A 27,259-nucleotide genomic window follows, 5' to 3' on the forward strand; every position below is an offset into this window, starting at 1 on the left:
AAGTTCCCCTCCAAGTCACACACCATCCTGACTTGGAAATATACCGCCATTCCTTCACTGTCGCTGGGTCAAATCCTGAAACTCCCTTCCTAACAGCACTGTGGGAGTACCTACACCACACAGTCTGCAGCAGTTCAAGGTGGCAGCTCACCACCACCTTCTCAATGGCAATTAGGGATGGGCAATAAATACTGGTCTTGCCAGCGGCATCCACATCCCATGAATGAATAAAAAAATACAAAGTTGTGGCTCTTTCACACCCACTTCTCCCCAACCCAAATGTTTGTGATTTTACAATGGTATTTTACCATAGCCACACTGTCTCGTGGGTCCCACTGATTTAAACTCAGATTAATAATCTGGTAACAGGTGGCCAAATTATGAAAAATATTTTAACCTTTTTTCCTGAAGTAATTTTGGACCAGGCTCGTAATAGATTTACAGCCAATAAAAGTACTTTTGAAGTGTACACACAGCTGCAATATAGGAAATGCTGCAGCCAATTTGCACACAGCAAGTTCCCACAAAACAGCAAAGTATTTTTAGTGATGTTGATTGAGGGATAAATATTGGCCAGACACCGGGGAGAACTGGTGCAGTGAGATCTTTTACATTCACCTGAGAGGACAGACGCAGCCTTGGTCTAACCTGCCATCCAAAAGACGGCACCAGTGACAGTGCAGCACTCCCCCAGTGCTGCAACCGAAACATCAGCCTGGATTATGAGCTAAAGGCTCTGTAGTGGAACTTGAATCCACAACCTTCTGACTCTGGCAAGATGCTACCACTGAACCAAGGCAGAGAAAGAAAACAAACAGACTGTGCTCAATATTTTCAGACATAACGGCACCAAAATGAGTCTGCATTTTTACAGCAACACTTGCAAATATTTATTTGTCAGTTTTTTTTAAAAAGAGAAAAAGTGCTGATTATGCTAAGTGGTTACATCTGTCTTTAAGGCAAGCAACGCACTGGTTAGCAATCCTGGTGTGCAGCTACAATGAGGCAAGAAAATAAAAGAATCAATTAAAATACAACAATTCAACGAAGTTGCAGCAACAAAGCCATAACAGTAAGCTTAAAAGAAAAGCACTACTTCACCTCAGGACTGCCTACATGACACTATGCAAGACACAAGCTCATCATTCTGTACCTCTGGAACATCTACACTTAAACCAGGCATTCTGTACACATGCAAAGTAACGTTGAACAAATATGCTGTAACGGAGAATAACAATATAAAATAAAGTAGAAAAAATAATACAAGCCAAAATTTCATGATAGCTTTCATTAGAATCAATTGATACTGGTAAAAAGTCCATGTCACTGCCTAATTTTTTTTTAGATATACAATATGGTGACAGAATTTGAAGAGACACTTCTGAAACCAGAACAACTGCAGGCCAGAGCCCACAATTACAGTTACAGGCAACTGCTTACATACATAATTTCTATTCTACATGTTTACATAGGCAGTTTTAATCTTGAAATGTTGAAATATAATAGTGACCAAATATCATGACAACAGGAAGGTGTACATAAATCAAGATTTCTTTTAATACATAGATGTTTTGTAAATGAATACCATGCCAGCTTTCCATTTAGGTTCAAAGGAATTGGATGAACAAAACTTCTACCAATTAATGAGCAGGTCTGATCTTATTTCACTACAGCTATTTGATGGGTTTAAGTTGAACAATCTTTAAATAGCCTTTTTCAATCTGAAACTTGAACTGGTTATATACTCTTTTAACAAGTTGCACTGGGGAGCACCAAACTGTCAGCTATCAACCTTTGCTATCCCATCTGCCATAGGGTAAAACAGTGAGCAGAAATCTGAGACTTACCTGCAGCTAGGAGGACAAGAACTACTAGAGGAATGAGTAACCTCAGCAACTGTGGGACACTTCCTAACAGACTATTGGACCACAGAAAGTCAGAGACTTTGGCGGCACATCTCCAGCTTATTCTCAACACAGGAAGAACGGGTGGAGGAGGGAAGTTGCAAAACACACAAAAAAAAAATGCTCTTTTCAAAATCTACAGCTGTTAACCAGATTGCGATGAACACTGCCCCTCCATATTCACTTACAAGATGCTTGCATTCTCCAGAATGGGGTTAACGGGGCTATTAACACCGGTACTATTTTGAAGATCTGCCATTAATTACTCCTGCCGCCGGCAGCAATGAACCAGCTTAAGGAGGTGGATTCCAAGCCTCAGACTGCTGCTCCCCAAGTTCTCCAGGGCCAACACAAAACTCAGGATTTCAACAAGGAACCAGCAGCACACTAAAGGCAAAAACTTAAGGGTGTGGCACTTGGCGGTTGAGAGTCCCCAATTGACAATGTAAAACCGCATAGATGTTCAGTGGGAATGAGGGGAGAGGAAGAAGTGAATAGATGCTTCCCCCAGCAACATGGAGCCCCAGCTCCCTCTCCTTTTTCAATGACAACATACTTCGAGGCTGCCTGTAGGCTTTCAAAAGGAGATTCACCACCCAAACCACCTCATTGAGAAAAACAAGCTATTGTGAGGCCATGGTTCAGGCATTAATTTTTAAAAGATATAATGAAATTTATAGATAAATGAACTTAAATGATGACTGGTCTTACAATGGAACATGTGGACTCTTCATGTTTTTCATGAATTACTATTTAAATAGTCGTTCGGTAGTACAGAACTTGACTATTGCTGAAAATAGAGACAAATTGTCGAAGCTTTACATCTTGCACTCATCAGGACAATCCGCAAGAGTATCAATGTAAGGGAAAACAACTTCTCAAAAGGATAAAGTTGTTGTTTTCCCTTACATTGGTATTCTTGCGGATTGTCCTGATGAGTGCAAAATGAAAAGCTTCGACAACATGTCTCTATTTTCAGCAATACTCAAATTTATTTTTATGGAACCAGAGAACTCATTTTATTTTACATCTTTAATTATATGCCTCTCCTCCTCCCACTACCCCAGTGCACTATTTTAGATTTAGATTTAGAGATACAGCACTGAAACAGGCCCTTCGGCCCACCGAGTCTGTGCCAACCATTAACCACCCATTTATACTAATCCTACACTAACACAGAAGTCCTTGAAGCGGCCAACATCCCCAGCTTATACACACTACTGAGTCAGCGGCGCTTGAGATGGCTTGGCCATGTGAGCCGCATGGAAGATGGCAGGATCCCCAAAGACACATTGTACAGCGAGCTCGCCACTGGTATCAGACCCACCGGCCGTCCATGTCTCCGTTATAAAGACGTCTGCAAACGCGACATGAAATCGTGTGACATTGATCACAAGTCGTGGGAGTCAGTTGCCAGCATTCGCCAGAGCTGGCGGGCAGCCATAAAGACAGGGCTAAATTGTGGCGAGTCGAAGAGACTTAGTAGTTGGCAGGAAAAAAGACAGAGGCGCAAGGGGAGAGCCAACTGTGCAACAGCCCCAACAAACAAATTTCTCTGCAGCACCTGTGGAAGAGCCTGTCACTCCAGAATTGGCCTTTATAGCCACTCCAGGCGCTGCTTCACAAACCACTGACCACCTCCAGGCGCGTATCCATTGTCTCTCGAGATAAGGAGGCCCAAAAGAACACTAATCCCATATTTCTACCACATCCTCACCCGTCCCTATATTCCCCTACCACCTACCTATACTAGGGGCAATTTATAATGGCCAATTTACCTATCAACCTGCAAGTCTTTTGGCTGTGGGAGGAAACCGGAGCACCCGGAGGAAACCCACGCAGACACAGGGAGAACTTGCAAACTCCACACAGGCAGTACCCAGAATTGAACCTGGGTCGCTGGAGCTGAGGCTGCGGTGCTAACCACTGCGCCGCCCCTATATCCTTATGCATCACAGCCCTATATGATCAAAGGGAAAATCAAAAGTAATTTCGACTGCTGACTCTCAAAAACTTCCTCCAATTATTGTGAATGATTTGATCCTACACCGTATGAGCTTCATGTAAGATTATCAGTATTCTCCAAGTGGGCAATAATATATAAGCCTTGTTTGGCCAGCAATAGGATTCCAACTGCAGCAAGTTACTTAACCTGCTTCAATGCAATCGAATATATTGCAACCTAATGCTGGGAATGGTGACTCTTTCCACTCCTATTGTGTTGTTTTTGGAAACTGGACAAACATTGCTAAGCAGTTCATTCAGCATTTGTGAAGCACAAAGTTCAGAAGTTGAGGATTTTTCTTGTGAGTCAACTTTGGAAATTTTCCAAACACATACGCACTGAAAAGTTTCTATTCTTCATCAGAGCTGGGAAGGCAGCTGCAACAAAGGAGCGATGTAGGGTTTTTTTTTTTAAAAAGCTGGTGTCAAGAGTCTCTCTCTTACGTCTATTTACGAACGTCACTATGGAGGGCTGGTTGTAGGTTAACGACAGTTCCTGGCAGAGGATTGCTGCAGTGTGTGAGTGCCAGCAGAGCTACAAACTTTAAAAATAACAGCGATGGTCCCTTCTCCTTCCTCACCTCTATTCAGGTTTAACAGCCAGCTCTAAAGCACCTTCTCCCACATTTGCCTGGAGCACCCACTCCTCCTCAGATTACACTGTGCACCCCCATGCTGCCCAACTCCAGGACACACTTTCTGTCTCACCTGATTGGCATGTGTATTGGGTTCCCCTCTGACACACAACTGAGTGGCAACCAGTTCCATTCAAACCAAAAATCTGCATTTGCGAGCATTAGGTTACAAAGACAACTTCGTTCCGATATTGGTTCGATATAAGGCTACAAGACAGTTAAAATGACTATATGACTGCACTCCTTTACAGTAGTAGAGCTGAACCACTTTATTGCTCCAGTTTTAATGTTTAAATACGTCAAACAGAAGGACATCAAAATTTTCCAATCCTCCATTAACATCCATGCACCACAAAGTCATCATATTCTCCCTACAAAACAAAGAGAAAGAGGGGGAAAATTAATAAAATCAGAACATCGGTGGAAAATTATTTCATAGAATCATAGTTAATGTTACAGAAAACAGGCCATTCGGCCCATCAACTCTGCACTGGTGTTTTTCTATACAGGCACCACTTGGTCTGAGGGTTCTCAAGAGTGTGCACAGCAGATTTACCAGAATGGTTCCAGAGATGAGGGATTTTAGCTACAAGGTTACGTTGAAGAAGCTGGGGTTGTTCCCTTGGAGCCAGTGAGATTGAGGGGAGATTTGAGAGGTGTACAAGATTAGGATGAGGCAGACAAAGAAAAGCTGTTCCCATTAGCTGATGATACAAGGACTAAAGGACACAGATTTGAGGCTTTGGGCAAAAGATGCAGGGAGATGCGAGGAACAATTTTTTTTTTACACAGCGAGTGGAAATGAGCTGGAAAATTCTGCCTACGAGGGTCGTGAAAGCGGAGATGATGAATGATTTCAAAAGGAAATTGGATGGGCATTTGAGGGAAATAAACCTGCAGGGCTACAGGGATAGAGCAGGGGAATGTGGCTGACTGGATTGCTCTACAGAGAGCTGGCATGGATTCAACGGGTTGAGTGGCCTCCTTCTGTGCCTTTCTGACTATGATCTAATCTCACTCTTCTCATAACTTTTAATATCCCTCTTTTACCACCAACTATTTTAATTCCGTATGAAAATAATTAGTGGAACCTCCATACATAGCAGTCTGTGGGAGAGAATTCCATATCCTAACCACCCTCTGTGCAAAAGAAATGTTTTCAAACTTCCCCTTTAATTCTTGTTGTGATTGCTTTAAACTTACCATTTCAAAACAATTGCACTACTTATAACATTTCTCAATCTTGAAGACTTCCATCAGATCACCCGCTAACCTTCATGGCTCACCAGAATTTCAACACAAAGCGGCTGAGGATTTTCAGAACGATAATGAACATAAATACTTGTCCCTTTTTGAGATGGCTGATGCATTTCTTTCATCTGAAAGTAGTCAGTTCAGTGTTCGAAAGAAAGAGGAACTGAAATGTCTGACAAAGGATTAATAGTTAACGATTGTGGAGATTCATTTTTTGCCTTGTGTGTGTTCAATGCAAAAGTTGTACTACTCAGGAGGGGGCTTTTCAAAAAATCTAATTGTCACATTTTCCCTCGTGAAAGTGGTTCACTCACTAGGCTAGCACCAGGCAGCGCTCAGTACCTCGACTGAGGGGGCATTCACCAAGTGTGAACATAGGCAGGGACTGCGAATAGGCTATGCAAACTTGATGGTATTACATCACCAGGAGTCCTTACATGCAGGTTTGCTGGCAGAAAGCCTTGTGGATTTTTACTTTCCCCAACCGAGAGGTGCTGAGGCAGACTGTAGTCCACCCCGCCCATTCCCACCCCCCTGACTGCCCCATTCCCTCACAAACTGCTGTCCCAGTAGATCAGCAGATTTGGGCAAGTTTGGGAAAGGAGACAATTGCCTCTGCTGGTATATTCACTGCCCGTGTCATGCAGACCAAGAACACCCCCAGCTTCGAACCCAAGTTTCCATCAAGTTGACTGATCTTAGGCAGAGTGGCAAGTAGGAGGCACAACAATTGACTTCCAACAGGGCAGGGAGGAATAATAGCCAGGTTCCTGCTCCTGATCACATCCTAGCAATCTCTGCTGGAAAGAGGAGGTGTAAAAGATGTTGAATGAGGAGAGGCTTCACTTTCCCCAAGCCCTCCCACCCCAACCCCCAACAATTGTATAGCTCCTATACAAGAATAGGCTTACATATGAAGTATGGCCACTATGATGCTGTATCAAAGTTATTTAGGGGAGAAGATGCAAAAATTACAGAGTCTTCAATATTGTTGGGGGGAGTGGGGTTAAGTGAGTAAATCTAGTGTCAAAATTATAGGCAACCAAGCACTGATACCAAGGACAACACCTTTACACCATCTCCCTAACTCTACATAAAGTCAAAAACCACGCTGTGACTGACTCCACCAAGGATGGGGATTTTCATTCCCCATCCTCTGTGTTTCTCTCTCTACCCGGCTCATCAGTGGTACGGCACTCTGCAAAGTGATCATTATTCATTTGAGTTTGGACCATAAATGCTGTTTGTCTATTCTGTTAATTGTGTATCAACTGTTTAATTATATGCAGGTGGAGGGTGTTAATTGAGGTCTTATTTGAGCACTTATAAAGGAGACTTACTGAGACTCTCGGAGGTTATGAGTGAGGAGCTACTTGTTTGTAATCTTTTTTACCCTGCACAATAAATGCGAAATGGAATAAAGATAGGGTCCAGCATCATCCTTCCACAGTAAGCTTTCTGGAATTTAACATCTGACTGCTTAAGGCATTACAGTTCTGTAATGGCACAGCAGTGTACCAACCAGTAATTTATTCACTGAAATATCTAGGGTAGTGGTTGCTGGTATCCTTAAATCACATGATTTATGTTCACCACTGAAACACTGTGTAGCTTTCTCAGAAAGACAGGGCTTGCAGGACTTCACCAGTTACAGCCTGCCATGTTGAAAATGGTCTGTTTATCCTTACGCTCTACTTCCTGCCCGTTAGCCAATTCTATATCCATGCTAATACATTACCCACCAACTCCATGCGCCCTTATGTAGGCAATCATTGGCTGCGTATCCATCAAGTTTCGTAGATGGAAGGATGCCAACCAACCAACAATAATCAGCATGCCTGAGTCTTAAATTCTCAATCTGCTGTTCCTTTCTTCCCCATCATCTTGGTTTTCATTCAGTCCTGTAAAAGGCACTTGCTCGTCTCCCAGTTTTAAAACATTAACCTGTTTTTCCCTTTTTACAGAGCTTACATTTTTTGTTCTTATTTCATATGGGAAGATTGGTGACTTCTAGAACACACTTCAATTACTTTTTTGCGGTCTCACCAATTGTCAGGGTTAAATACGACGGGCACATCTTTGCTCGTTAACAGTTGCCACAGGCTGCATCCTGCTGCTGTCATCTATTAGAAAATGCTACCAAGAGATTCTGCAAATGACTCAGTAATTACTTCGAATCGTCTCAGTTTGGCCACATTTACTGCTCCTTTAATATCTGACCCACTTGATGCAACCACCAATTACATATCGATAAAGTTTTGCACTTCGGTTACCCTGATGATCAAGTGGGTAAAGGCACCATCCTGTGCAGTACTAAGAGGGGATTTTTCTTAGAGCAGAGAACGTTAAAAGGATATTTAAATAGAGATGTTCAAAATTGAGGGATTTTGATAGAGTAAATAACTTGCATTTATATAGCTCTTTTAACGTGATAAATATATCCCAAGATGCTTTACAACGTTATCAATCAAAATCTGACACCGAGACATGTAAGGAGAAATTAGGACAGGTGATAAAAGTTTGTTCAAAGAGGTATTTTTTATGTAGCAACATAAAAGAGACAGCAGTAGAGAGGCAGAAAGATTAAGGGAGAGAACGCCAGAGCTTAAAGCTGAGGTAGCTGAAGGAACGATGCCAATGGTGGAGTGATGAAAATCAAGGACGTGCAAAAGGCCAGATTCGCAGGAACACAAAAATCTCGGAGGGTTGTAGTTACAGAGATGGGGCGGGGCGAGGCCATGGAGGGATTTAAAAAGCAAGGGTGATTTATTTTTAATAAAAAGAATTGCTACACCAGGAGCCAGTTTAAGTCAGTAAGTGCAGGGGTGATGGGTGAACAGCACTTGGTGTGAGTTCAATTACAGGCAGCAGAATTTTCAATGAGCTGAAGTTTACAGAGAAACTTTCTCTTTGGCAGGAGGATCTGTAACTGAAGGACACGGATTTAGCATAATTGGCAAAAGAACTAGAGCGGAGAGAAGGATTTTTTTTAAACATAGCTCGTTATGCTGATTTGGAATGCACTGCCTGAAAGGGTGTTGAAAGCAGATACAATAGCAACTTTCAAAGAACAATTGGATATATACTTGGAAAGGGACAAAATTGTAGGGCTATGTGGATCGCTCTTTCAAACAGCCGACACAGACACAATGGGCCAATGGTCCCTTCAATGCTATATTATTCTATGATTGTACAAAGGCATACAGATCAGGGGAGTCATGTTCAATCCCTGATCTGTGTTGTTAGCTGAAGACAGATGAGGCTCTACAATTGACTGCAGTCCCAACTATGGGCTATGTGGTGTGAAAAATAAGCTAGCATTGCTGCCCCTGACCATTTTCTAGTGAACCTTGCTTGATACTGTGTTTTTGCCGATGCCGTAAGTGGATACAGACTGGGCTCAGCTGTGATGCTACTAATTGCCAAACAGCCTGATAACATCTACCGTCTAGACTCCCTCACAGAGAATGGACACTTGAGACATGGAAACCACAAAACCATATCTCAATTTGAGTCTTGGAGACAAAAGAAATATTCCATTCCTGGCACACTCCATTTCATCTCAATAAATCCACAGATTAATCTGGAAAAATCCTCCTTACTTGAAACTGCACATGTGCAAAAGTTCCCCTGGTATCACAGCCGAGCTCAATCTTGTACAGACCTGGCATCTACACATGCAGAGTTTCAGGCAAGACTCCCTTTACCAGCTCTACATACCATGCCATCTTCATCTATTCCTTCATCCGAATCCTCGTCTGTAACCGGTTCTGAAGAGCCATAGTCTCTGAGCATCTGGGTTATACCAGAATCAGGCCTGTACACAGCCAGGCAAATCGGCGTGCAGCCATTGTACATCTGGGCGTGAACATCTGCCCGTCTGTCCAGCAAGAGTTTGACGATCTGCCGATTCTGCAGTTCCACTGCCAGATGTAAAGCAGTTCGACCTGCACATGTCTCCTAAAAGGACAGATTGATATACAAGGCTTTATAAATCCAATACAAACATGGGCAACCCCTTCCTAATTCACAAAGTTACAAAGTTTCAAACACCTTCTCACTAATTTCCACTGCATGCAGGAAAATTTAGGAAGAAAATAATTTCCATCCATGCATCATTCCTCAGAAACATCCCGACGTTCTTTACAACAACGGAAAAAGTAGCAACAGTAACGTCATTCTGAATGTTGTTAAGTACGCAAAAGTGGTTGCGATTTTGCACACAGAAGACCCTACAAACAAGAACATAACTAATGGGTTTGAGGCTCCCCTAACTGATCTTTAGAGGTTGCAGAGGAAATTTTGAAAGAGGACCCCTGAATTGATTACATTTTTTTGGCATTCCCAGGAGGTTAGCAATGGTTCGGGGGGGGAGGGGGGGGGCAGGGGGGAGAATATTATTAAATTTGTGATATTTGGGTCAGGCCGGGCGCAAAAAAAAAAATTAAAGGACTTGAGCTGTGGTTGGGTCGGGCCAGGGTCAGATTTAAATTTTATATCTGAACAGGCCTTTACTTTGAAGTACAATGATTGTTATTAAATAGGCAAACATAACAGGTATCTTGCACATAGTAGACCTGACCAACAAGAATATGAATGTCCAGTTAATCGGTTTCTTGGTAGTGTTGGCTGAGAGAGGAACATTGGCCGGGCACTAAGAGAACTCCATGCTCTTTCTCAGATATTTCCTTGGGATCTTTAACATCTACCTGAAGCACTGGAGCAGGCAGACAGACTTCGGTTTAACCTCTCACCAAAAGAGGACCAATAACGTGACAAGTCTGCTCCACGCTCGCACTGCAGCACTCATGTAGAGGGCAGCAAAGAGTGAGGCCTTAGTAGATACTGCCCACCCACTCTCTCGACCAAGGAACCCTGCCTGTGGGAGGGGAGAAAGCCAAGCAGGGGGGGCGGGGGGAGAAAATCAATTTTAAAATGGGGACAGTCCCCTCCTGCTCAAAACAAACCAAAAGAAAAACCAGATCTTTTGCACCCCTGCAGCTGGCTCGGCAACCTGATGAATCACGATATTTTGGACAGATTAGAGTACTTGCCTTTGCATTTATATCAACTTCAAACAACAAAAGATATTCAACGATATAAACATCATTGAGTATTACAGCCACATGGAGAGGTTGGAACCCTGTGAAAGGAGAAAAATTCATTAGTACAAGACTTTTTTTTTTTACTTCTCTTTGTTTTTGCACACATCAATTCTCTTTTTTCCCTCCACTTTTCTGAAGGAGTTGATTCCTTACAGGGGTACAAGATTCAGGGGTACTGGGTGCCCCAGGACCTTGCCCAAGAAAACATCTCTACCAGAGATCCGTGACAATACGCTACTTCAACAGGAAGTTTAACGGAGCTGTTCTCACTGATGTAAACTTGCAGTCACTGGATAGTAGGAACCCTGGACACTTTGGCCTCAGTAGAGTTTACAGAGGGGTAATTTCAATGTTCCTACTGAGAGTCAATTCAGGTTGGGAAATTGAACCTTCAAGTCTGTCCGCTTTAGTTGCATACTTCCTTTCCCAAACAAGCCATCATCAGGGAGGCCGTTTTTGCTTTGGCTTTCCAATCAGACTAATAGATTCCAATCTGAATGTAATCTATCAAAAATGAAAATTAACTTTTAGAGACTTTACCTTGGTAGTTGTAGCAATGCAGCTGTTGTCTGACCTGTGATGGGTCAAATAGACTGAAATCCTTTATCTCATTGTATTGGTGAAACAGGAGAGCTTGAACACAGCTGGTCACCATTTCCTTGCACGCTAGGTGTAAGGCAGTGTTCCCATCCTTCTCTTGGAGCAAGAGATTTGCCCCGGCAGCCACCAACTTCTCCACTAAATCCGCACGCCCAATGATCACAGCCAAATGCAGTGCAGTCTGTAAGAGGAGGGTGTGGGGAGAAAAGTCAGACTGTATTTGGAGACTGCAGCCTGGGGTGTGGAGGGGGAGTATATACTTGTAATATTACAGGGAAATAATAAGGAATGATATACAGGGGGAAGTTACAAGGAAATAATCTAACCAAATTTTTGAATGACAGCAAACAACGATAGTGATCAACGTTTTATTGTCTCTGCTCTAATTACCTGTTTCATGTCATTCTGCAGGTTCAGGTAATTGGTGCCCTTTGTAAAATGGAGAACATGGTCAAAAAAGTCATCTTCCTCATGGATGATGGCAAGGTGCAGCATCCTATTAAGAAAAACAGTTTACATATGTTAGTCGATCTTCTATGTTGTTGCTTACAATTGCTTTCTTAAAAATCTGTGTTAATACAGCACAGCTCATTGCAGTAATAACACAGAGCACTACAGACAAAAACTTATATTTATATAGTGCCTTTAACATAATAAAATGTCCCAAGGCTCTGCATAGGCACATTATAAACCAAAATATGGCATCAAGCCAGGTCAAATAGGTAGGTTTTAAGGATCATGTTAAAGGAAGGTAATGCATTTTGGAAGATCTAATACAGGTGGGAAGTATACAGTAAATGGCAGAACCCTTAGGAGTATTGACAGGCAGAGAGATCTGGGTGTACAGGTCCACAGATCACTGAAAGTGGCAACACAAGTGGATAAGGTAGTCAAGAAGGCATACAGCATGCTTGCCTTCATCGGTCGGAGCATAGAGTATAAAAATTGGCAAGTCATGCTGCAGCTGTACAGAACCTTAGTTAGGCCACACTTAGAATACTGCATGCAATTCTGGTCGCCACACTACCAGAAGGACGTGGAGGCTTTGGAGAGGGTACAGAAGAGGTTTACCAGGATGCTGCCTGGTCTGGAGGGAATTAGCTATGAGGAGAGGTTGGATAAACCCGGATTGTTTTCACTGGAACGATGGAGGTGGAGGGGCGACATGATAGAGGTTTACAAAGTTATGAGTGGCAGGGACAGAGTGGATAGTCAGAAGCCTTTTCCCAGGGTGGAAGAGTCAGTTACTAGGGGACATAGGTTTAAGGTGCGAGGGGCAAACTTTAGAGCGGATGTGCGAGGCAAGTTCTTTACACAGAGGGTGGTGAGTGCCTGGAACTTTCTGCCGGAGGAGGTGGTGGAAGCAGGTACGATAGCGACGTTTAAGAAGCATCTTGACAAATACGTGAATAGGATGGGAATAGAAGGATACGGTCCCTGGTAGTGCAGAAGGTTTTAATTTAGACAGGCATCAAGATCGGCGCAGGCTTGGAGGGCCGAATGGCCTGTTCCTGTGCTGTACTGTTCTTTGTTCTTTGAAGGAGAGGCACGGAGGTTTAGGGAGGGAATTCCAGAGCTTAGAGGCTAAGCAGCTGAAAGAATGGCCACCAACAGTAGAGCAATTAAAATCAGGGATGCTCAAGAGGCCAGAATTAGATGAGTGCGGATATCTCGGAGGATTGTGGGGTTGGAGATTACAGGGAAAGGGAAGGGTGAGGCCATGGAGGGATTTGAAAATGAGGATGAGAATTCTGTTTGACTGGGAGCCAATGCAGGTCAGTGAGCACAGGAATGAGAGGTGAACAGGACTTGGTGCGAGTAAGGACACAGGCAGCAGAGCTTTGGATGACCTCAAGTTTTCGGAGGGTAGAATGTGGGACACCAGCCAGAAGTGCATTAGAATAGCCCAGTCTAGAGGTAACAAAGGCATGAATGAGAGCTTCAGCAGCAGATAGCTGAGGCTGAGGCAAAGTGATGCTACAGAGGTGGAAATAAATGTAAATGGAGGAAGGGAGAGAGAGAGAAATGGACATAGCCAATACAGACCACGGATATACATCTTGTGGAGGCTGATTAAAGGCAGGGTTTTTAGTATTTGCCCACTCCAGGTAGTCTACTCTCCTAACTGGCAAGCAAGTGTGGTTGATATCCTTTAGTTTCATCGCATCCACTTCAGTCAGGTTTGGAATCATTGGACTTTCTCATCGAACAAGTTGCTTCAAAGGTTCAAACCCACATTGCTCCCAGTGCAAGCACAACCATGTCCAGAAACCATAATTATACTGACGCACGACTCTGACAACATGGTATAATCAAAACGGTCAAGTGCTTCAGAAAAAAGGACACAAATGCAAGCTCTTGGAAATATACTCAAATGATAAAGTTAACTGAAAAGAGATAACACACATTTATATAACACCTTATCACTTTTCTCAAAACTTAAAGTCAATCACATATGATTAATTTTGAAGTTCAGTGACTGTTTACATTTGGGTCAATGCAGCAGTCATCTTTAGCACAAGGTTCCACAAACAGCAATGGTTAGTTAATCTAGTTCTTGATGGTTTTGGTTGAGGAAGAATGTTGACTAGGACACTGGGAAACTCCCTACAAAGGAATCTTTAACATCCACCCTAAAGGCCTGCTACCCAACCCGAACCCGACGACATGTCTCGGGTTCAGGTCGGGTCAGGTCCCTCATCCGGGTCTGGCTTTCGGGTTCGGGTAGGTCAGGCCAGACAAGACACACATGGTAAGTGCTCTGCTGGTATGTATTGTAAGTTTTTTTTTTAAACTTCTTGAGCTGCCAGTCCGGGACGAAACTGAGTCTGCGCAGTGAGCGAGTGACGTCACTATGACGTCATCATGCATGTGCTGCAGCTTCCTGGAGGTTCCAAATCGGAAGGTAAGTAAAGGGATGGTTGGGTCGGGCGCGTGTCAGGTCGAGTCGGGGCAAAATCTCAGGGACTCGGGCCAGGTCCGTTGTGGTTCGGGTCAGGTTCTTTTTCCCGACCCGAGTAGGCCTTTAATCCACCCCACTCATCCAAGCAGACAGAGGGGCCTCAGTTTAACAGCTTGTCAGAAGGACAGCACTTGTAACAATGAGCATGCATTTTTTGGGGGGGGGGGGGCGCGTGGGATAGGGGTGGAAGGCTCAGCATTTCAGATCAGGCTCTTGGGTAATTCATGCTCTGTGTTCCAGAGATTGCTTTCTGTGCCCAGAAATCTAACCTACCCAGAGACTAAGCAGGGAACCCTTGTCATTTACTTCTGGCTTAGTAGTTTCTCTACCACCAAACTCTTCCTTGACTTTAGTTGGTGGAAAATACACACTAGATTGTGAATTAAATGTTAACTGTTAAATGTAAGTAGTAAAAATGTAAATAATTGCAGTGAAATAACAGATTTTATAGTAGTTATTGCAATTAATAATTATGGTAGCCTTTATTGCAAAGGGATTGGAGCATAACAGTAAAGAAGTCTTACTGCAATTATATAGCGCCTTGGTGAGACCACACCTGAAGTACTGTGTACAGTTTTGGTCTCCTTACCCAAGGAAGGATAGACTTGCCTTCGAAGGCGTGCAACAAAGGTTCACTAGACTGATTACTGGGATGAAGGTATTGTCCTTTAATAAGAGATTGAATAAACTAGGCCTATATTCTCTAGAATTTAGAAGAATGAAAGGTGATCTCATTGAAACATGAAATCCTTAAGGGGCATGATATGGTAGATGCTGAGAGGTTGTTTCCCCTGGCTGGGGAACCTAGAACACGGGGTTACAGTCTCAGGATAAGGGGACAGGCATTTAGGACAGAGATGAGGAAAATTCCTTCACTCAAAGGGTTGTGAATTTTTGCAATTCTCTACTCCAGAGAGCTGTGGATACTCAATCATTGAGTATATTCAAGATAGAGAGTGACAGATTTTTGGATATGGAGGGAATTAAGGGATATGGGGATCAGGTGGGAAGATGGAGTTGAGCTAGATGATGATCAACCATGATCATATTAAATGACAGAACAGGACTGGAGGACCATAAATAAAAACAAGAAATGCTGGAAATACTCAGCAGGTCTGGCAGCATCTGTGGAGAGAGAAGCAGAGTTAATTTTTCAGGTCAGTGACCCTTCTTCAGAACTGGCAAATATTAGAAATGTAAAAGGTTCTTCTTCCTACCTCCCTCTGAACCATGACCCACCACCGAACATCAAGCTACTGTCCACAGAACTGTCACTGACCTCATCTCCTCTGGAGATCTTCCCTCTACAGCTTCCAACCTCAGTCCCACAACCCTCGACAGCCCACTTCTACCTCCTTCCCAAAATCTACAAACAGGACTGTCCCGGCAGACCCATTGTGTCAGCCTGCTCCTGCCCCACTGAACTTATTTCTTCCTATCTCTACTCTAACTTTTCTCCGCTGCTCCAGTCTCTTCCCACCTACATCCATGACTCTTCTGACGCCCTACGTCATTTGACAATTTCCAGTTTCCTGACCCCAACCACCTCCTCTTCACTATGGACGCCCAATCTCTCTACACCTCCATCCCCCACCAGGATGGTTTGAGGGCTCTCCACTTCTTCCCTGAACAGAGGCCTAACCAGTCCCCATCCAACACCACCCTCCTCCGCCTGGCTGAACTTATTCTCACATTGAACAACTTCTCCTTCAACTCCATTCACTTCCTTCAAGTAAAAGGTGTTGCTATGGGTACCCGCATGGGTCCGAGTTATGCCTGGCTTTTTGTGGGATATGTCGAACATTCCTTGTTCCAGTCCTACTCAGGCCCCCTCCCCTAACTCTTTTTCCGGTACATTGATGACTGTATCGGTGCCGTTTCCTGCTCCCGCCCCGAACTGGAAAACTTTATCAACTTTGCTTCTAATTTCCACCCTTCTCTCACCTTTACATGGTCCATCTCCGACACTTCCCTTCCCCGACTTCTCTATCTCCATCTCTGGGGATAGGCTGTCTACTAATATCCATTATAAGCCCACCGACTCCCACAGCTACCTCAACTACATTTCTTCACACCCTGCCTCCTGTATGTACTCCATTCCATTCTCTCAGTTTCTCCGTCTCCGACGCATCTGCTCTGATGATGCTACCTTTCATGACAGTGCTTCTGATATGTCTTCCTTTTCCCTCAACCGAGGATTCCCCCCCACTGTAGTTGACAGGGCCCTCAACTGTGTCCGGCCCATTTCCCGCACCTCTACCCTCACCCCTTCCCCTCCCTCCCAGAACCGCGACAGGGTTCCCCTTGTCCTCACTTTCCACCCCAACAGCCTCCATATCCAAGGGATCATCCTCCGCCATCTCCAGCATGATGCCACTACCAAACGCATCTTCCCCTCCCTTCCCCTGTCAGCATTCTGAAGGATCGTTCCCTCAGTGACACCCTGGTCCACTCCTCCATTACCCCACCACCTCGTCCCCGTCCCATGGCACCTTCCCCTGCAATCGCAGGAGGTGTAATACCTGCCCATTTACCTCCTCTCTCCCTACCATCCCAGGCCCCAAACACTGCTTTCAGGTTGAGCAGCGATTTACTTGTACTTCTTTCAATGTAGTATACTGTATTCGCTGCTCACAATGTGGTCTCCTCTACACTGGGGGAGACCAAACGCAGACTGGATGATCGCTTTGCGGAACACCTCTGCTCAGTCCACAAGCAGGACCCCGAGCTTCCAGTTGCTTGCCATTTCAACACTCGCCCCTGCTCTCATGCTCACATCTCTGTCCTGGGATTGCTGCAGTGTTCCAGTGAACATCAATGCAAGCTCGAAGAACAGCATCTCATTTACTGATCAGGCACACTGCCGGACTGAACATTGAGTTCAATAATTTCAGAGCATGACGGGCCCCCCATTTTACTTTTATTTTTAGTTATTTTTTCTTTTTCCTTTTTTTTTTATTTTTTTGTGTTTATTTAATTTATTTCATCTTAGTTTGTTCAGTTTGCTTACCCACTTTTTTTTTCATGTTTGTCCTTGCGGCTGTTCAATTTATAGTCCGTTAACACCCTTTCTGTACTAATGCTTTGTCATTCTACACACTATTAACATATTGATTGCCTTTGCTCCACGACCTTCTGGTCAGCTGTTCTGTGACCTTGTCCTATCTCCACCTTCTCCTTTGTTATCTCTTGCCCCACCCCCCACTTTACTTGCTTATAACCTTTTACATTTCTAATATTTGCCAGTTCTGAAGAAGGGTTACTGACCTGAAACGTTAACTCTGCTTCTCTCTCCACAGATGCTGCCAGGCCTGCTGAGTATTTCCAGCATTTCTTGTTTTTATTTCAGATTTCCAGCATCCACCGTATTTTGCTTTTATTTTAGGGTGGGAGGACCAAATTGCCTACTCCTGCTTCTATATCTGAGGTTATGCTCTTATAAAGCTTAATTAACAAGTAGAAAATAGCAAACAGCTGGAACTGTTTAACTAAGCTATCACAAGTTCTTCCACCAACCATGGAAGCCATTAGGCCTTGCTATCTCTCTCCAAAAGCTTCAGAAGGATTCTCCAGTTTGAACAAGACAAGTAGAGAGATAGTGGGACCAAGCTAATTTTAATGTCGGTTAAACTCCAAGACAACAGCCAGTGAACAAAACTTGCATTTATCTATCAATGTAGAAAAACTCCCAAGGTAATATATTCAAATAAATCCCATAAAATGTTTGAATTGCATTTCTTAGCCCATTCCTCAGACATGTAACAGGCAAAATGGCTAATTTGGAAACTATTGTGCCGAATTGAAGCAGTTAGCTCTCTACAGACAATGAAGTTGGCAATTAATCACACACAGACACAATTAACGCAACCAATTAACAAGCTCCATCTTAAGACAAAAATACTTCAATTCTGTCACAGTGCCAGGGGAATTTTCACTGTCTGACCTGATCACCAGGAAGTGGTAGATGATCCTCAATTTAAACATATCATCTCAAGGACTGTGATACTGACACTGGAGCACTCCTTCAAGGCTGCACTGAAGTATCAGCTTTGGTCATGCACTCAAAATCTGAGAGTGAGGCTTGACCCCAAAATCTTCTGGCTTCACAGTTGAGAGATCTACCAAGGGAGCCAACCTGACACATTTGACATCAGTGGGAGAAACTGGCTCAGTCAGACAGACTTGAACTATTACACAGTTTATGATGAACCATAACCTTGGACTAAATTCAGCTCCTTATCATCTTCCTCAATTTAAGGCAGTTCTTTACACCACTGATCCAACACTCTAACAATGATATCAGCATTTTCAAAAAGACAGCAAAGAAAAGCTACATTTACTTTGCTTCCCCTCTGCACTCTTAACAATTTGCACAGTGCCTTTTGGCATAGAAAACAACTCAAGGCACTTCACAGAGAAACGGATTCTGAGCAGTAGTGGAGGAGTCAGAAGACTGAAAGCAGAGTCAAAAAAAGTTACAGTTTGAGGAGGCTTTTAAAGGATGGAAAATTAGCAAGACTTGGGAGGGGAGGTATTTAGGGATTCTAGACAGTAGGTCTATTGTGGCTAGAGGTAGACTGGAAGGTTGGCAATGCCCAAAAGGCAAGAGTTGGAATCCTATCGGACACTTGGAAGTATGTATGGCTGGAGAAGGCTACTGAGGTAGGCTGAAGCAAAGCCATGGAGACTTGTAAATGATGGCAAATATAGTGAATTCAATGCATTGAGGCACAAAGAAATGTGCTAAAGGTCAATGCACATAAAGGTAATGGATAAATGGGACTTGACAAGGGCAGTGGCGTTTTGGGAAAGTGCAAGGTGTGTAGAATGGGGCTTGGAAGTTTATTGAAGCATTATAGAAGATAGATCTGGAGATTTAACAAAGTTATGAGACTGTGACCAACATAAATGGCTGCCTTTAGCCCTATTACCTGAAATTCTCCTGATCCTACCACAAGCACTTTACACAGCTCCAATCAATGACTTATCATTGAGCATGAGGTACAGTAATGAGCCCAACAATTTTGATTATGAGAGTACTAGAGTGGGAAGAAAAACATTGCACTGATGCTTTGCACTTATCATTTAACGTATATAACAGTTGATGCTAAATATAAGCGCTGGGACTATCCAACATGATGCTCATAAAACCAAAATAGGAGTCCAGATTTAATACAGAATAAAAATAAAGTGCTGGAAATACTCAGCAGGTCAGGCCACATCTGGAGAGAGAAGGAGATTTAACATTTCAGGCCTGTGACCTTTCATCAGAGCTGGCAAAGGTTAGAAAAGAATTAGGCTTTAAGCAAGTGGGGGATGGGGGGATTGGGGGGGGGGGGGGGGAGAAAGAGTTGGTCGGGAACAGATCAAAAGGGAAGGCGTGTGATAGGGCAGAGGGCAGGAGAGATTAAATAACAAAGATGTCATGGGACAAAGACAAAGAGCGTGTTAATGCTTGTGGTGAAAATCAAAGCATTAGTCCAAAGAGTGTTAATGGCAGAATATTGATCAGCTCTGTCCACATGAAAAGCAGGCACATGGTTAAAAAAAAATTTTTTTTTAAAGAAAAATATTTTAAAAAAGGCAAGTCATGCTCTGAAATTGTTGAACTCAAGGTTGAGTCCACAAGGCTGTAGAGTGCCTAATCGAAAGATCAGGTGCTGCTCTTCGAGCTTGCATTGATGTTCAATGGAACACTGCAGCAAGCCAAAGACAGAAATGTGGGCATTTAGGGGGGCTGTGTTGAAATGGCAAGCAACTGGAAGCTCAGACTTTTGGACTGAGCAGAGGTGTTCCGCAAAACGGTCACCCAATCTCAGAGTTCAGATTTGTCCAATATGTCAGGGCTGGGGCAGGACATGGAGCAGAATTCAGGAACGTGTATTTAAAAATACCTCAGGTGTATTCAAGGGCATTCCCTGCGCTACATCAAGTTAACTCTCAGAAAAAGCACGAGAATTGCTTTCAGTGCCACTGGGCTATGAAGGTGGGTGGAAAATAAGGCGTGATTTCCACTCCTGATTGCTGGCCAGTGATTCCCACTAAGGGATACAAGCACTGAGGAGAATGATCAGACTTATCTGTACACCCTCCAAGGGTTGGAGTAGCTTGCCATCACTTGCTGTTTAAGCTAACATATGGGGAACGGCCGCCTAGATGAGTAACCAGAGCTGTGATGGAACAGTACCTTGGCTACAGCAGATGCCTTCAGGAAAGGAGAAGAAAAAACTGCAGAGGGGAGGGTGGGTAATTCCTTAGATGCACTGTAATATTAGCAGTAGATAGGTGGTTAATTGCAGTCTGCTGAGAAGGAACAATGTCCGTAAAGTTGTTATAACCAGAAGGACACTGAGAATTTGTTTATCTATCGTACTGGGAAATTCCAGGACTATTGCTGCATTCTGGGCAGCTACTGCAACTGACATGTCCAGTCAAGACAAACATCCTCATCTATTTCAAGAATAGGACTGACACTGTTTTCTTATTTATTCCTTTATTTTAAGCTCTGATCACAAACTGCAACCAAATTGCCTCAACGATTAAATAAGGCTGCTTGCCTAATTGGATTGGAACAGAGGGGAGAAAAATATTAGAGAGATTTACTCAGGGCAAGGCATGTGATTTGCCACTGCTCAAGACCCTATGAAGTTTTCAATCTATGGCGTAGCACAATTTATTACACACAAGCTACAATTTAGCATAAAAATGCCAAAAGCAGTAATGTCAGTTTGAGTGATAAGTAATTAATCACTCACTCTAACCATGTATGGTGAGCTTAGAAATGCAAGCCTGAAAAGGATTCTGTCCTATGATAGAACACACAGGAAATTTTCCCTTCAGATATTTTCATTGTGGGATTCAAACAAAACTTTCTAGCTGAAATTTCTAACCTTTATCCCAGAGCAAATCAGCAGGAACTGAAAATAATGGTGAAGGGGGAGATTAATGTTCCCTTTAAAATTTAGGTGTCTGCAGCCCATTTTTTTCAATGAGCAGTCCCTTTAAATTTTTTTGCACAGCTTGCGCACAAGTTATTTATCACAGAGGAAGGCTGCACAGAACCTCTCAGGCTGCCAAGCAGCTGCTCACCCATGTAGGTTAGCGGAACATTGAAGGAGATACAGAACAAGATACCAAGGGGTTGATTGTAAGTCCACCACACCAGGCAGGATCAGTTAAAATTGGGCAGGTGGATATCATTCCATTTGCACCTACAGCCATTTGATCTTCCCCAAATTTCCGAACGGCAGAGACTTCTGTTACAGGCAAGCGGGGACCTCAAAGTCAGGGTCCAGTAGCATAATTCAGACCCTGATTGAAATTAAACCCACAAATGTGCAAGTCACTGCCCACAAAAGGCAGGATTGGGGCAGAAGAGGCCCAAGTCAGTATAATTACTAATTTTTTCTTAATATTTTGACTTGGGCTTTTTCTCCCAAATGAGGAACAGTGTAGACAACAGCCTTTTCCAAACTTGCAAGGCTACTAAACTGAAGGAGGGAAAATCAGAGAGTAAAAATACAATTGCAAAGAGAACAGGAGGCCCTCGACTGCTGGACTTGTGGGCTGATTGTAGTTCAACTGTTGCTGTTTGCACTCCTGCACTGAATGGTCATTGTATTAACTGTGACAAACTGATGCAATAATGTAGTCATGTGAACCACAGGTAATTATAACAAGGGAGTTTTTGTCTTTCTAAAAATATGTGAAGCTCAATAAACATTATAGTTTGTTTCCTCAAAAGCTGCAGCTGGAGGCAAACACAGAGACATGTGACAACAACTAGAATTAAGAGATGTTCCTGTCATCTTCATTTGACTTTTACCTGCGATCCTTTCAAGGAAAGCCAGCACTGTGGCACTAACACGTGCAATCAAGTGGTAGAATTTCCCTCCCTCATGCACACCTTGGGTTTTGCCTTCATGTGCTGTATAGGTGGGCTTGATGCCTCCTGGATCATGCACTTTGCTTTGTAAATAGGGACACTGAATACAAAAATAGGGAAGACATGCTGAACCTTTATTAATCACTGGTTAGGCATCAACTAGAGGATTGAGTCCAATTCGGGGCACCACACTTTCGCAAGGATGTGAAGGCCCGGAGGGGATACAGAGGAGGTTCACCAGTAAGACACTATGGTTGAGGGAATTCAGTTAATGTGGAGAGACAGATGAAGCTGGGATTGTTCTCCTTAGAGCACAGAAGGTTAAGGGAAGATTTAATAGAGGTATTCAAAATTATGAGGGGTTTTGATCGAGCAAGTTGGGATAAACTATTTCCTCTGGAACATGGGTCAGTAACCAGAGGTCATAGATTTAAAATAACTGGCAAAAAAACTGGAGGTGAAATAAGGAGAAATTTCTTAACAAAGAGGGTTGTTACGATCTGGAATGCGCTGCTTGGCTGGTGGAATCAGATTCCATAGGAACTTTGAAAAGGCAATTGGACATGTACATTTAGAGGGCTAATTTGCAGGGTTATGGTGAAAAAGCTAGGATGTGGTACTAAATTGGACAGTTCTTTCAAACAGCTGGCACAAGCATGATGGGCTGAATGGCCTTCTTCCATGCTGCAAGATTCTGTATATTTTATACATAGTTTAAGTCCGTGCGCCCATTAATTCCTGTATACATCAAGATACTTATACTAACAGATCTTGATGTTCTGATTTAGGCTTTATCCATCGAGACATCAGTGCAAACAGCCCTTTCCAAACCCCCAAACGCATGAAATGCAAACAGCACAAATCAATAAAGAGATATAGCACACCAGGACAGAGTTGCCTGGGCTTCAATGGCCGGACTGTCACAGTTCTATCTGGTCCATGGCAACAACTCAGATAGTCTTACATACAGCACTTTAACCTGAGAGGTGAAGCTATCTTCAGTACACTGCTTTCACTCTAGCATTACACTAAGTGTAGCATAACTCAGCTCTGGTCTGAAGCCACTTTTAAAAAGTTGTCCAGGAAAAGTGAAGGAAGCATGTTTGCCCTCAAGAGTGAAAGGCTGGAATTTAGTCAAGTGAATATTTATCCCTTAACCACATCATTAAAACAGATTATCCGGGGACCGTGACGTGTGCAATCTGAGTGCCACCTTTCTCACCATTACAACAGTGTTTCACATTTCAAAAGTACTACATTGGGTGTGAAGCGCTAAGGATGTCCACGATGCATGTGGTAACGGCCCTGTAGAGACTGGGGGACTAAAGGAAGGAGAGGCTTCAGACACCATGCAAAAAAAAAAAATTCATGGTCACTAACACTGTTCCTGTTGATTGTTATCTCTGCCACCACATCTCTGTTGTTTTTCAGTATGAAATAGTGAACCCGCCCCCCGCCCCCCTTGCCATTGTCCACAAAAAGCCAAGACCAAGCTGGGTTTGCCTCACAGTGCATCAGCGATACTCTAGTTATCAGTTATATGGATTTGCGGCTTCTGGAGTTTAGCAAATTTCATACACCATTATTTCTTATTGTAATCAAGACTTACACTTATACAGTATGTTATCATGGCTCCTTGAAACATCGCAAAGTGCTTCACATCTCAATCCAGAGACCTTAAGCATAAAAATCTAGGCTGACACTCCACTGCAATACTGAGGGAGCGCTGCAGCGTCAGAGATGCCACCTTTCGGATGAGACGTTAAACCGAGGCCTCGGCCAGGTGCACAAGATCCCAGGGCACTATTTTGAAGATGAGCAGGGGAATTATCCCCAGAGCCCTAGCCAATATTTATCCTTCAACCAACAATTACTAACACAGATTATCCAGTTATCACATTGCTGTTTGTGGGAGCTTACTGTGCGTAAATTGGCTGCCGCGTTTCCTACATTACAACAGTGACCACACTCCAAAAAGTATTTCATTGGCTGTAAAATGCTTTGGGACGTCCTGAGGTCGTGAAAGGTGCTATATAACTATATAAATGCTTTCTTTCATTCACATACATCATGGAAAGCACAGTAGAACAGGAAGCCATTTGGCCCATCATGTCTGTGCTGGTGCCAGCTCATCAATTGGAGCCATCCACTGACTGCTCTTCGGAGGATCTTTCTACCATTTTGCCTACATAACACTTCAAAACTAATCCAATGGCTGTGAATTGCGTTGGGATATGCCGAGGATATGAAAGTTGATATAAATACAAGTCAATTCTTTATTCTGGAAAGGCAAGATTTAAATGACCTGAAGAGTCTTCATCCAACCCTATTGCGTGGGATAAGTGGGTTATCCAGGGCCACTGCTGCCTCATCATATTGCAGAGCCTGGCCAGCAATAGCTGCTTTGATATTGGCCTTAAAGGGGTGTTGGGGCGGTTGGCTCCCGGGTCAAGTGCAGCTTGCGTCAGCCCTGATGATATTTACCTCAGTCTAAGAAATAGATAATTTCCCAACAACTGCCTGCATTTATATAGTCCCTTTATAATAACGTATAAAACATCCCAAGATGCTTCAAAAGATCAGAATCAGACAAAGTCTGACACTGAGCTACATAAGGAGGTGGGACAAATGACAAAAAGCCTGGCGAAAGGGGGAGGTCTTAAGGAGTGTCTTACAGGAGAAAAGGAGGAGAGAGAGGCGGAAAGGTTTAGGGAGGGAATTTCAGAGCTTAGGGCCCAGAAAGCTGAAGGCACAGCCGCCAATGGTGGAGCGATTAAAAATCGGGGACACTGAATTTTGAAAATTTATGATCTTGAACGCCTCTACATTATTCTTCTTTAAAACTATTTTAACGCGAATTTGGCACTCAAGATGATAGATGTTAAATTCTAGCAATTTGGGGCATCTGATGCCAGTATCAAGTAATCGCAGGACGTCAGGATGCAGGGTAAAGCTCCCGCTACTCAGCCTAACATTGCACCTCACCTCCAACTGCACCAGTGTGACATTTCTACACCCTGCAGTGAGACTGGCACTTAAGGGGAGCTTTTTGCTGTGAACCTACTTGGGAGTTAGGCTGAGACTGCCAAATTCATTTCACGTGGGATCATTTCAGCCACTGGGTTGGATTTGACCCCAGGTCACAGAGGTGAAAAGCCAGCGTTCAACTCATTGGGCCATGCAACAGTAGTCATTAAAAAAAAAAATCCCCTTTTTCTTCAATTTTGTTTAAATAGTTATAAAATATTATAGATGCGAGAGAAATACTGGGCGAGGTGTTGGAGGTATGAGATCCCCAACCAGGATTGGCAACTCTAGTTGAAAGAAACAACTTGCATTTATACAGCGCCTTTCACAACCTCAGAGCATCCCAAAACACTTTACATCCAACGAAGTACTTTTAAAGTGCAGTCACTGCTGTAACATAGGAAAGCATAGAAAGCTCCCACAAACAGCAATGCTATAATAGCCAGATAATCTTTTTATTTTAGTGAATTGTTGGCTGAGAGAAAATATTGACTAGGACACCAAGGAGAACTCCACTGCTCTTCTTCGAAATAGTGCCGGGGATCTGAGAGGGCAGATGGTATAGCGTTTCATCCAAAGGGCAGGACGTCTGACAGTGCAGCACAACATCAGTATTGCACTGAGAGTCTCAATCTTGATTGTTGTGCTCAAGTCCCAGACTTGAACCCACAACCTTCTGACTCAAGAGACCTCCCTACTCTTTGAAATAGCACCATGGGACCTTCTACATTCAGCCGAGAGGTTTACCATCTCATCCAAAAGTTGGCACAAACTCACTGTTGGCGTTGGAGCAGCCGCACATGGGTTTGAGGCATGTTTCTGGGTCCCTACTTGGGGACGGTACAGCTGAGTCAATATCTCCACCCTTGCCCACCGCAGTTGGCATTTTCTGACACCCCCACCCCCACCCAGACAAGATACTCACGAGTCAAAGTCTTCGGTTCGGAAGTTGAGCAACTCGGTCAAGTTGGCCACCGTCTCTTGCCCATCGCCGAGCTCCACCTTCTCGATGCCCCGCGTGATCTGACCAATGCCACTCTCTACCCGCTGCTGGGTGGACGGGCAGATGTCAGGCTCGGCGCCCAGGGCCACTTGCCCCACGCCCACCTTGCCCTCCCCACACTCGATGCCCTGGTCAACACTGCCCAACTCGTTGAACTGTCCGACCTGCAACTCGCTGAGTGAGCCAATACCACTGTCAAAATAGTCATCGCCCTCCGCCTCAAGGGGCACCCCTAAGCTCTCCAAGTTGGCCTTGCCACCCCACGGAGCAGCCACTTTACCTGCCCCCAGCTTGGATGGCTGCTTGGAACCGATGCCATTCAGCTGCCGCTGCTGGATAAACTCCATTTTTTAATCGAACTACAACTTCAAAAAAAAATCCCTTTGGTCAAAATTCTAATGACGCATTTCGACTCTTCAGCGAAATCTATGACGCAAAGTGGCCATTATTCTACCCGCAGACTAGCAGCTTTGTCGAGAAAGTCAAACACAGACACGGACAACCCCCTCCAGCCTCTCCACTAAAAATGGCCGCAGCCTTGTTTACCCTCTCGGCTGGAGGGAATTCCCCGCTTGGACCAGAACCAATCACAACGCCCTTTACTGCCAAGTAGAGAGGGAGAGCGGCCATACACATGCGCAGAGGGCGCCCGCCGCCGCAGTGCTTTGTGGTAGTTGTAGTCCTGCTCTCAAGAACAACAGCAATTTAAAGAAATAATAGACTTGCATTGATGCACAACCTCAGGACCTCCTCAGTCATTTTACAGCTAAGGAAGCACTTTTTTTTTGAAGTGTGGTAACTGCTGGAAGGCATAGAAATATAGAAAATAGAGCAAGAGTAGGCCATTTGGCCCTTCGAGCCTGCGCCGCCATTCATTATG

The 27,259-nt window shown here is 43.8% G+C and overlaps 1 protein-coding gene across 1 annotated transcript; it reads right to left on the bottom strand.

The window, feature by feature from the left end:
* Positions 1–4,797: 4,797 nt before the first annotated feature.
* LOC137353028 (NF-kappa-B inhibitor beta-like) lies at positions 4,798–26,940 on the bottom strand. Its single transcript, XM_068018947.1, has 6 exons — positions 26,302–26,940; positions 11,893–11,998; positions 11,443–11,683; positions 10,852–10,940; positions 9,518–9,757; positions 4,798–4,914 (listed from the first exon to the last, which is right to left on the bottom strand). The coding sequence occupies exons 1-6, from the start codon at positions 26,724–26,726 to the stop codon at positions 4,879–4,881; spliced, it is 1,137 nt and encodes a 378-aa protein (XP_067875048.1). The 5' UTR covers positions 26,727–26,940; the 3' UTR covers positions 4,798–4,878.
* Between the last annotated feature and the right edge of the window lie 319 nt (positions 26,941–27,259).

This window comes from Heterodontus francisci, chromosome 40 (assembly GCF_036365525.1).
Source record: "Heterodontus francisci isolate sHetFra1 chromosome 40, sHetFra1.hap1, whole genome shotgun sequence".
In the NCBI taxonomy this organism is placed as follows: Eukaryota; Metazoa; Chordata; class Chondrichthyes; order Heterodontiformes; family Heterodontidae; genus Heterodontus; species Heterodontus francisci.